A 13123-nucleotide genomic window follows, 5' to 3' on the forward strand; every position below is an offset into this window, starting at 1 on the left:
TTTCAAATATCTCAAGAGAACAAAGCAGTCCAGATTTTACAGAGAGAGAAAAAGAGTGAATGAGCGATGAAACAAAATTAGCCAATGCCACAATTTAAGAACAAAAGAATAAAAAAACCCACCCCTCTATAGCTACTGATTTATGGTGAGACTGTTCTCATGAACTGAAATGACAGTACAGCTTGCTGCAGCATACACAGGGATCCACACCACGCAGCTAATAATGCAGACCTCAGAATTACCCACTTGATTTCCTGAAGACAGTTATCTTCTTAAATAGCTTTAATTAGACTTCACGTTTTATTCACAGACTGAAATCAAATCATGAAATTGTTTCAAGCCTTTACAAAGGCTAAGTACTGTACAGCCTTTCTATTTAAAACAAATTAAACCATAAACCTTTGTTTCTGTGCTGCTTCCCTAAGAAATGTACTGTTACTTATAAAAAGAGTGTGAAGTAATAGAATTAAACTCTGTCATGCTTGTAAACAACTTGGGAAAATGTAATGATGAACGGAAAATGCTGACAAAGCTATGCTATTGGTTTAAATCAATGACTGGTATTTTTAACTATGTCAGAGCACAAATGAACCTAAGACAGCTACTGGATGACAGTAAAAAATGTCTATGAGAAAGCTGTTTGTAACATGAAATCTATATAGGTAAGGAGGTTACCAAACTCAAATGGTGTAAGCACAAACCTGTAACATACGAACTCGTTGAAAAAAGAAGCAGCACAAACTAACAAAGATATTTGTAATAATGACTATTGGTAAAATGAACAACTTGTACAAAGGCTGAGGAAAATGCAGTACATATCATGCTAACATAATGTAAGATGAGGAAAAAGAAAAGACAGAAGCAAAGCAATAGACTTGGGCTGTGTTAGTGCTACAAGGATGAGGGAGACAGATACCATGAAGCAAAATGCTGAATTAAAGTACGTTTTAGAAAGAAAAAGGGAATGTCACAAGGGAGTGGGCAGAAGACGGAGAATTAAGCAGGACAAAAAAGGATTGTGCAGAGAACAGAAGAGAAACAGTAGAAAGGAAAAAAAGGATGAAAAAATCTGAAACAGGTGAAATGTAGTGGTGGGGACTAGGAATTAGGGGCTTTAGGAGATCTGCAGGCAAGATGAAAAATGTGAAAGGAGAGTAGCAGAGAAGCAGGCCAGCAAACAGGAGGAGCTCTAATAAGCAAAACAAAAGCAAGGTATTTTTTTGGGGGGGGAGAGGTTTTGTTCTTTCTTTCTTTCTTTTTTTTTTTTTTTAGTGTTGGCTAGTAGTAAGGTAGGTGACAGAATGAAAGCAAAAGAAAGGACAGACTTGTTCAGTGCAGTCCCTCAGAGACACACATGAGAACAGCATGATGCCGGCACAGTGACAATACATTGTGATAACAGTATTTTGCAAGACAGTGCAAAGCAAATATTGAAATCCAACACGAAGACCTCATACTGTGATTATTTGATAACTGTCTGGAACTTGATTGATTGATAAAATGATTCTCCACCTCTTCAGGACTGAGAAACACTGAAGGTGTCTCTCAAAGGACTGTTTCATTGGATGCAAATGTTCATTTATGTGTCTAAATGATGCACTAAAAGGGTCACAGAGTACCTGTACTAATATGAACTGAAATGATTCCAGGTTAGACGATCCCTGTAGAAAACAGTTTCAATATGATTGTGTACAGTAAGCCATGGAGTGCCAAATCTTCATCCTCTGTTCAAGAACAAAGCCACTGGACATTTGCCAAAGCTTTCGAGGTGAATAGTATGAGTATGTATACAGGAAGAAGTCAGAATTATGCCAAGGGCAGCACAGAAGGACACTGTTTTTGCTGTTAAGTTATAACTATAATAGCATCCATAACTCATATACTCATCTTAATTTGGAGATTTTCAATGGTAAGTAGATCCATAGTCTGGGATTATTATACTCCTAAAGCTGGTCTTGGCATTGCTGCTGAAATAGCTACTATTAAGTCTACTCAAAATCATTCAGCTTGATCTTTCTGAAATTTGTTACCTCATCACTGCAATCATTGCTCTTTTTCAGGCACTCTAGGCTTGCAGATGGAAAGTGGCATAAAATTACTCTTAGCCTTTAATTTATATTTTGTTAACAGAATATAATATACCTGCAATACAAGAGAGTCCAAATAAGCTGTCTAGTTCATGACTGTTCAATAAGTGTCTAGGAATTTATTTTCACCAGAATACATTCTATATCTAAAGATCACGGACTACATACTGGATGCTGATTTACTGACAACTGGCAGCTCAGAAGTAAATAAGAATATTGGCAGCTTCTTGCCTTTTCTTCTTAAGATTTATATTGTAGTCAGAGACTTCTAGCTTTAGCTGCATTTTAAAGCCACTAACTTGCCCATCAGACAAATTACTGCTGAAACATGATAGATATTATTTATACTTTAATTTTTACATCACTTCTCTTAATCAAATCCATGTCACATAAGGCAGACTTTTAGTCTTGGATGTCTCCTGAAAGAACTGACAAGCCTTTTTTAAAATGCAGAATGTTTAATGATTTTTTTCCTAGTATTTTATTTATTCCCTTGAGGTTTAAAATCTGTAGATCTAGCTGTTGTAATTTGGTCTATTTCTTTTTTAACTAGTAAATTCTGACCTCAGAACCACTTAGAAGCATACAATAGATTTTACTATCTTATTAAGTTCTCTCATTATACTGCAGTGCATCTTGCAAATGTCCCTCTCAGTCACACCCAAAGACAGCAGAATATCAGGGATGAGGTTTATTTTTGTAACACACAGGAACAAAATTCTTCCAAATAATATTTTCCTTCAGGTGAAAATTGAAATTACCACAGCTAATTTGAGTTTCCCTTCCAAAGGGACATCTAATGAAACAAAATTTAAATGGAGAGAATTTACATATATAAAATATATTTTTTTTACAAAGTCAGCAATTATGTTGTGGAACTTCTTACTACTTCAGGCAATTACAGAGGCCAAGAACTTAGGTGGACTCAAAGAAAGGGTTTGAACCATGTGTAACAAGAATTATAAAAGGTAGCAAACCAAGTGCTTCAAAAGGGCTACTAAGGCTTGTGTTTTAGGGTCTGTGCAATTTTAACAACTTGATATTATCAACAGGTGGAAAGAAGTAATTTCTGATATCTACAACATGCTAACTAATTTAAAAACTTTCTATGGAGCATCTCATATTGGCTTCAGTCAGAGACAGGAAATTGAACTAAATTGCCCTTGCATTGTACACTAGAGAGGCAATTACAACATTTCTCATCTGTGCAACACCAGCAAGTGGCAAAGTGACCATCAAGGTAGATTATGTTTAGGCACTTGATTACTGTCTGCTACAAATATAGCTGCTGTTATTCAGGGATGGAGTGCCTATCAGTAGAATGGAGGTCCTCATTTTAGGAAGAACGTAACTTTTATTCAAATTTCACTGATAATAATGTCAATCTTCTTACGGCCTCCAAAGAACTTCAGATAAGGCCTATATGTAAAACCAAAAAAATATATTCTCTATATGGTTGTAACAAAATGTAATGCAATCCAAATTTAGGCCCTGACCAACTTATATGGTAACACAGACCAAGGAGATTTTTTTTAAACAATATTTAAAGTGTTTATTTCCCTGGTAGCTTGAAAACAAATGCAGCTGTCAACTGATTAAAACGTTGGGCAGACTACATATTTTCATTGGGGGAATGTTTATTCCAAACAGGAAAGAGAAACAATTACTACAAAATGCTAAAACCAGTACACTAAACTTAGGATATTACATACATGCAATTTCAGAAACACGTCCATGTAAATCCCAGCAGGAACAATAATAAAAAAAGGAGAATACTTAATTTATTACTGTTTTCAAGTCAAATTATTATAGCATAAACAAGCATTTAATACCTGATTTATGTTGCTTTGGTTACCATAAACTGAAGATAGAGAAAATACTAGGAAATCACCAGATGGGTCAGAATACTGTGTTTTTATGCCTAACACAGATATTTCAAAGGACTATAATTGTATTTTTCTTCATTTAGGATCTCTGATATTATAGTTATAGAGTTAGAAATTTTAGCCTCATCAAGGTGTTTCTCACTTAAAAAAGGAATCGAAATTTACAGTTTAACTGTATGTTTTCTCTGCTCCTTAAAAGACTCAGTCCCTTCCTGCAAGGAGAATTTAGAATTTTTTCATGTACTTATTGTTTGTTATTTTAAAAAGCTAGTCTACTGCACTGTGTAATTTGATATCTTTAATTACTTTGAATAATGTTTTCTGTTTTTCTCTTAAATTTTTTCCCATTCTTAGAATATGCTCATTTTCTTTTAGGAAGTCAAATTTCATGGATCATTTGCATGAAGGGGAACCTGGCAGAACTTTTCTAGCCCAGATGTCTGGCTTGATATAGGTTAACAAATAGATTTATGTGCAATTAGATTTTTTCTTCTTTTTTTCTCAGTTACACAAATCTTTTTCAAAATAAATCCTGCAAAAATCTTGAGTCTTCTTTGTACATGATAGTTATTTTTGATACCTGATAGTAATTTTTGAGTTAAACATTTTGCTCCAATGAACTTTACATACAATTCAGAAAGGCATTGCTGTGCAACTACTGCTCCTGACTTTTCCTGATGATTCACCTGGTTCTCTTGTGTGTACCAATGACACAGAAAAGGATATTTTTCTTGAACTGTATCAAATATAATGCTAATTAAAATACACTCCCTATTGCTGAGGAGATAGATAGTTCTACAAGGTAATAGCAGATTCTAAATGGCTAGATTTCTCTACCAGATAATGTGAAAAATGTATCTGACATTACAGAAAATTTAGTCAGTGCAACCATATAAGCTTCAGAAATGGAACAAATATAAGCAGATTATTATATTCAAATTCTTCAAGGCAATCATTTCAATGTTCTAATATCGTTGAAAAAGCTTGTCTGTTTTATCGAAGCCCACAATACACAAAAAATAAGGCAAAGATCTAAGGCTCGACCAGTGGAACTGCTTTTTTCTTCATTGAGCAGTTATTATTAAAATTTATTACACCTGTAAATATTGTCCTTTCTGTATCTAATTAGGTTGGACTTGCCAAATATAGAGAAGTTCTTTATGACTAAATTAAAATACCCTGAAGTTTAACATTTAGCATGTTCGAACTGCAATAATTAAGACCTTGAATACAAAGTCATTTGCAATTTTAAAGGTGTCCCTAGATCTTATATATCATACACAAGCATTGTCAAAGCTACTAAAGGCAAATTTTATTTTCATATAAATGGCTTCACTTAAATATGTAATCTGTTATAGTCTGGCCATCACTATACCTCATTGACAACCACAAAGAATAAAATGAAAATCTGGCTTCATCCCAGGAAGCAGTATAATGGTAAGGCACAGCTGGCCAGTAAAGAAATCCTCTGAGTGATAACCAGCACTTGCTGATGCTTTAGCACTTGGTAAAACACACAGTCTCCAGGACTGATCACTTTGGACAGTTTATTTAAGTCAAAACTCTGAAGTGCTCAAGTTTTTTTTTTAAAACTTTGGGCTTAAGAAAGATATAACAAAGAGCTGTCATTGTATGGCCCTGCCAACCTTTTGTCAGTGAAATACTGAGGTTTCAACAATGTCCAGAAGTGTACATTTGTTTGAACACTTCCATTTAATATATGTTCATTTTGTAAGTCAATTTTTTTTTAAAAAAGAGAAGTTTTAATATTTCTTAAAATTCCTCTGAGAACATAAAGTTGTGCTGATCTTTTCTAGAATAGAATTTGACAATTGAAACTCTATAATCAGCTATGTTGATAATGTCAGATCTAGACTAAAACCCTAATTCACACAGACTTTCTGATATATTGGCTCTGTAGAGCTAGTAGAAATAAACAGCAACAATAACTTACTTTAGATAACACTTTGGCATACACACAGAGACCCAATGTATCAAGTACTATATGTGATCCTGTCTCAATTTTAGTTCTTTTTCTTAATTAATTACTGAGAATGAACATCAAAAAAGGATTTTCATTACAGGAAGTAATTCAATTGACAGTTCTTCATATTGCAATCCAAAGACAGCAGGAAGTAAAATTATATTGGATTTTAGGATTTAATTAGCTTAATTTTAAGGGTCTCCTTACCTTCTATTGCTGAGAGTAGAACACGAGAATGGTCATATGCAATTACATTCGCATATCTATTCTTTGGTTTGTTTACTTCCAGGTTAGAGTGTTCCCATGTGAACTGCTGACCAGGATCAATAGACTTCAAAAAGATAAAGAGAAGAAAAGGAGAGGAAAAATATTAGCTAAGTACTACATACTTATCATATTTGTAATGATTACACACCATATGGTCCTATAGTTTTACTCTGGAAATATTTTGGTTTTGAAAGAAAATTACAATTTCAGAACTCTTCATAATGCACTATATCATAACAAGAATTTAGTGTTGCTGCATCTGAAGTTCCAGTTAGGAATTTAAACCACAAGCTTTCCAAATCTAAGGTAATTGTCCCCTCTCAGGGTAGAGGGAGAAGAATATTCATCTCTTCTTTTTCTTTTTTTTTTTTCCCCCCCCCCAGGAAACAGTTCTGCAGTGAGTAGTTCTAGCATAGGAGAGAATGAAAAAAATGTTGGAAATCTCAAAATCACTGTGATGAGGTGGGGAAAATATTTCTGTCTTGCTCTGTTACTAAGTGCACGTGTTTTCAAACAGTTCAGCGTCCTGTTCACTAAAGAAACTCCAAATGTTCCTGAAGAACTTTTCTGGAAGAAAAATGTTGTTTCTTTTTAAATTTTTTCTTTTTGGCACCAGAGCAACTAATGGCACCAGTGCTGCTGACAGAACAAACTGAAGAACATAGAAACACAATATAAAGACACTGCCTATTTTTATTTCCTTGACTCATGCATTCAGTTGTAAACAAATATGTGAGCAATGTAGTCATACATGAGGTTTTATGACCTCTTACTTATACATATAACTGCATGGTCCTAGAATCACTGTTTATTTCCTGCTTCCTTCATGTTCCAGGATGGAAGTAACGTAATAAAGCTTTTCCTCTACTCCTGCATGCTTCATGAGCCAGTGAAGTCCAGGCTCTACTTATTCCCTCTTATCTCTGTGGTTGAGTTACACATACAGCTGGGCAGCTACCAAATAAATGACAGATGGTACCTGCTATGCGAAAGGTCATCTCATATTGAGAAGTCATGATGAATCACATATTGTTTTACTTTCCCTCTCGGTAACATTAGAGACCTTAAAGTGTTTCATCAGCAGGTATGTATGCGCAAAGATGATTTGAAGGTCATATCCTTTGCTTAATCCTGGTAATAATTTGGTACATGAGTGGTTCCCCATGCCAGGCTGCTCTAAATCATAAAAGCCAAAATATTCAAATAAAAGAGAGAGCTCTGCCTAGAGCAGGCCGTTCACTGGCACTGTGTTCACTTTACATTAGCAGGCTTGCTCTAAAGAACACTCCATACAGAAGCTCCATACTGGCACTACAGCACTAAGACATCACTTACATGACATTACTGACCCTCCCAGGGTCAGTTAGAACAGCTGCAAGTGCATTTTATGTTAATGTCATAGTAGAAGTGCAAAATGTGACCTGCAACCTATTACAGTAGGTATTTTCAGACAATGGACATGTGCTAAAATATTTAATGGGAGCTATTTGGGTTTAACTCTTAGATTAATAATTATTATTTGGCTAGTCAAAAAATTGCTTCATTTTTATGTATCTTTATACATCTCATATAATTTATTTTATTAACATACAGAGAATGACTTTGCTTCTTTCTTGAGATTATTCTAAAAAAATCCATTTTTCCTGCTGCCAGATAGAGAGTTTGTACGATACCAAGCTTTTTGGTTTAGGAAACCAAAGCCCATCGTCTTATCATTTCCACTAATACCCTAAACTCAGTTACATTTTATAATAGTGTTCTGACTAATTTTCCTGAGTTTTGCTAGTTCTCTGAAGCTGGCCCAGGGTGAGTTCCCCCTAACTTGACTGAGGTCCTGCAGATGCAGTGTGATGGTCCTGGTTCTGGCTCCCCCTTTGCACGTTGCTTTCACAAGCAGTGACTGAGGCAGAGCGTGTTGCAGCTCACACCTCAGGAGGAAATGAAATGGGACTTGTTAGAGGAATGAGGAAGACACAGTCTGCTTGGGAGCATGATGAGGGCCATGCAGAATTAACTCATAGTTTGGTTATGGCTCACTTGAGTAGCACTGTAACGGATGTTAATAACAGTACAAAAGGCATTCTTAAATCATTTTGAGCTCAGAATGGTTTGATCTAATTTCTTCTGACTTCACACAACTTCTGCGCTCAAGCAAGTTTTCAGAAAAAAAACTCATCCAATAAAATGTGGGTTCACAATCCTAGCAGCTTGTGGGATTTAGATATGTTAAGAGTTTTTCAAAACAGATAGTGGCTTTTTTTGGCCTCATTTTAATTTGGTTTTAAATACAGGAACAACAAAGTATCATCCAGTTGGCATTCTGTCACTTGCAAAAGTAGACATTACTTCTGTGCTGTGTTTGAGCACAAACGTAGACACCCTAACCCTTCCTTTATTAGGGTTTGGTTCTCCTTTTACAAAACCATTATCTTTTCTGACCACACACAGAAATTCATATTTATAAACAAATCAAGCTGCAATATAAATTACTTTATAACATTTGTATTCAGTTTTCTCACAGCTCTGTTTCATGACAATAACATTTTCTCATCCTCTGTGAAAGGTTGCCAAATGAATTTTGATGCAGGTAAGCACTGATTCACCTAAAAACACTTTTTTTTTTTTAATCTCTATTGGTAAGTTGAAGTAAGGTGAAGAGAAAGATTTTGGACCACTTTTCATTTGAGCCTGGGGAAGGGGAAAATCGTATAAACATATAATATATTTAACCTATGCGATATGCCTTTTTATCAGCTGACCAGCAATTCAGCTACACAATATGACTTTCAGAGTAATCAAATTTACATAATCACTCTTCCCAGAAAGTATCTCCCCTCTTCTCCTTTTTGAGTTAATAGAGGTGAATATGACAACTTCTGCAGGATGTCTGCATGCCAAGATTTTCAGTATTTTAAAAAGTAATTGATAGGAGTTTAACTTGGATTTCTAGTAACAATGCAGAACATAACCACTGTAAATTCAAAATAAACAGAAAACACTTTCAATATTTTAGTGAATTATACTCTAAATATATTTTAAAATAAAATAATTTATTTGACAAAGAATAAGGCATATCTGTATTAGATGTGACTACCTACTCAGAATTTTTGAGAGGTATATATTCAAATATGGTAGTTACGGAGCAGTCCCACTGCCCCGGAATGAGGCAACGGTGCTCTGTATCATTTCTGTCTACCTAACTGAAGGAGACACTCTACCTGATCTTTTATTTTGTTACCTACAGTGCCCGAATATTCTGGAAATTATTCCACAATATAAGATGTCACATAGACTTTTTCTTCACACTCAACAAGAAAACTAGAAACTAACAGAATAAACTGGCTGTCTAACATATTACTATTTTTGAGACTGGACTGCAGGTCTCCTGCTCCACCCTTTCAAAAATAAAAAGAACATGCACAAATATGAAAAAAGTCATCATAAACTCCCTATCCTTTCCACTATTCAAAATTACATCTCCTTGTAAATATGAAGTTTGAGGTGTGATTTTGGCTATACAATTGCACTTAGATAATGATGATCTAAGTAGATTTTGCCCATTACAAAAAAAGACTTCTTATTATACCTATTTGTTAATGAGAATTTATAAATTATTAGTAATACTTAAAGTTTAAAGCTTTATTTTAGCAGTTCAATTTCTTTCTTCCCCTTTTCAGTCCTTAATGTTTAAGTAATCTAAAGCTGCTTTTCAATATCAAGAAAAAAATCAAATAACAGCTTTCTTTGTCAGCCATTTTTTAGCAGTAGTTGAGGATGTGTTCTTCACAGCAGCATACTATATTCCCTGTGCACTTCTTTATGATGTATGGCCAGATGGTATAAGTCAGTGATTAAATTTTAGCCCTGTATATGGATACAGTTAACACAAGTCATGTCAAAACACGGCAAATGGACCAGAACTTGAATCTTTACTCTTTTTCTCATCAATGCCCACCTCTTTGTGGTCTTACCATCCTCCCACAAAGCACTGTTTTGGCAAAAGGAAGTTAATCTATACTTCCTTGGACTTAACAGCCACACTGGAACAAAGGGTAGAGTGGTATTGGCAGACACATTTCAGAAGTGTGAAAGACCAATAACTCATGAATAACAAGTCTGTACTAAAAGTTTTAATGAGTGCTTTAATGGTTTAATGGATGGCACTTTAATAGGATTTCTAGTATATTCATTCTGAAAGCTTGTCTTCAATAAAGCTGTCATTAACAAAGAACTGGATTTCTTCATAGCATAACTGTGTAGTATAACTTTGTGTGAAAGAAATAAAGATATCTGTAATACTGTTATTACCCTCCCATGCTATGACTAATCTTTCAGTTATTGTGTTTTAAATGGCAGGCTGCTACAAAAATGCCTGATCTGTTACTGGGATGAGACTTGAGCAATGTTTACTAATATGATGTGCCACTCACAGAATAGCTTTTTGACGAGGTATCAGGATAACCAGAATGTGTTTCTAGGACTAATTGTAAACAAACAAAAAACCTCCCCATAAACTCTATACCTGCACTTTTTGAGGTATTTGTTTAGGCTACTTCAACAGAGGCAAATATTGCCTGTGGGTCTCCAGGAGTGTATCCTGGTGTAGTACTGGGGAAGGAATAAGAACGAAGAAACTTCCTGGTGTAAGTCGGCCTATGCCAGGCTGCCATGGGGAGCAACGCTCTATCAAGGCTCACTGTGCCGGCAAATTAAGAGCCATCAGGTTTGAATCTTTGTGGGTCGTGGGAACGGTTAGTTGCTGTATAGGTTTCACAAACACAGAAGGGAAAGGAAGCATGAACCATGAATTTCCCAGCACTGTAGGTGTAGGTCAAATTAAACCATCAAAAAACAGTGGGTCACAGAGGAATTTAACATTAGAGAGAGAAAGAAGAAAGAAAAACTCACATTTAAGAAGACATCAGTGCAAATAGACTTTGCACAACTGGAAAGTAGTCAACTACCCATAAAAATGAACAATTTGACCCTCTTTTACCAATGTCAGTGATTGCGATGAGAATTTCATATCATAGCTGATGAATCTATAATAAGATGCTATTGTATTATGCAGGAAACTTGCTAATAGAATGAGATTTACATACTGCATTAGCAAAACATGAAGGCTAAATGCATGAACATTAATACATCATCAGGGCAACTTGCCAGTGGAATTACATTTTCCTACTAAGACAGAGCTTTTCATATCACACTGTAAAGGCTGCCACTCTTAAGAGATATGGGGAAAAAGCCCGCATTTTTTTGCATGAGTAAATCTTCCCCAGAATTCAAGTGAGAGTTTGGATTAAAAAAGCCTGGGTAGTAAAAACAGAGTTGAGAATGCATAGATGGATGATTTCTTGTTGACTCTCAAAAGAAAGTGACACAGTTGTTCAAGGGCAGCTAGAAACACAACTAAAGCTTTTGCCAAACTCCCTTCAAAACCAAAGGTATTTCCTCCGCAATATCACATTAATATTCCTATGGGCAAATGTGATCATTTAAAACCTGATTCCAGTGGAGTTAAACAAGGTATATATGCATACTGCAGAAGTATAATTAAGGAAGAAAATAATCACTATTTGAAAACCTATTTGTTTTGAAGGAGTGTCTCTATTACATATAAAGCTTTAGAAATCAGAACTCTATTAGAATCAGTCATACTGTTTTGTATTTCTTCCAGTCTTAAAATTTATCCGTTTATTCCCCATATGCAATTATAATCCTTTGTCCGTGATATCATAACCAGTTGCAGTGGAAATAATTATATGTTCAAAACAGAGAATTACATTCAACTTCAGATGGGAAATAAGTATCAGGAGAAGATGAATACTTGAGGAATGAAAATCTTAGCTATGTGCAAATATTTTTATGATTAAAAATTCTCTTGTTTTTGTTTTATATGGTACATGGTGTTTACATGTTTATATGGTATATGATGTTTACACCATAGCTCTTAAACATTAAAATTTTAAATAGTTTCATATGGGATCCTGGTGCTTCTTTCAATTTTCAATGTATTTTTAGAGCACTGTTGACATTTATGTTTCTAGAAAGGAGTAAAGGACACTTTCTCTGTGCAGTATGAATATAAAAAGTACCACCTAAATTTTTAGAAAAATCCATAATTACAACTGGAATATCACTAAGGCATGTACCTTATAAAGCCTTCTTCACTGATCCCTCCATTTCCCCCCATAAATACACTAAAAATATTGCAAATGAATCTTAAACCCCCCCCCCAAAACTCAGATTTCCCTATAATCATCTACATAGTCCATCCTTGAATGATTTGTCGTACTATAAGTGGACTATTTTTCTCTTTCTTCCTACACATGTCACTGTTTTCAGTTGGGCAAAATAAAACTGACATTTATCACAGTTATTTGACTATTTAAACAGTCCTAGTGGAATTCCTTGACAAAATAGCATTAGGTATCAGTCCAAAAACTAGCATATGTTATCCATATGATAACACCAGCTTCCTTGTATCTGAATTTTCCTTTAATCATATATGCATAAACAAACACTGTTAGTCTAAGCAGGCACTCACAGCACAAAGGAAGGAGGTAAACTATTATTAATCTTGACTATTACCACTTCAGATTCCTGCATGGAGTCTTTAAAATTCTGAATCCTAACAATCCTTCTGGCTCAGATACTGCTCTAGATGGAACTAAGCACCAAACAACCTATGTGAATGCAATAGCATATGTGCTATTAATAAAAAGACAAACAACTGTTCATCGTTCACTGACTACACTAATTGTTTCTCAATAAATGGAGCACATCCCATGAAAGTAAGGCTACAGAATACCAATATATGCTGTTTGTAATATTAGAGAAGAGGAAACTATGGTAAAGATAAAGAAGAAAAAGCAATTTTTTTGCTAAGAAGAAAC

The 13123-nt window shown here is 34.9% G+C and overlaps 1 protein-coding gene across 1 annotated transcript in view; it reads right to left on the reverse strand.

The window, feature by feature from the left end:
- PTPRD (protein tyrosine phosphatase, receptor type D) overlaps positions 1 to 13123 on the reverse strand; it is a 283005-nt gene that overhangs the window by 52342 nt on the left and 217540 nt on the right. Inside the window, exon 27 of the mRNA XM_026083567.1 lies at positions 6165 to 6288. Within this exon, the coding sequence (XP_025939352.1) occupies positions 6165 to 6288 (124 nt within the window). The remainder of the gene's footprint in view (positions 1 to 6164; positions 6289 to 13123) is intronic.

The sequence above is a fragment of the Apteryx rowi genome, unplaced genomic scaffold, assembly GCF_003343035.1.
Source record: "Apteryx rowi isolate R43461 unplaced genomic scaffold, aptRow1 scaffold_61, whole genome shotgun sequence".
NCBI lineage: Eukaryota > Metazoa > Chordata > Aves > Apterygiformes > Apterygidae > Apteryx > Apteryx rowi.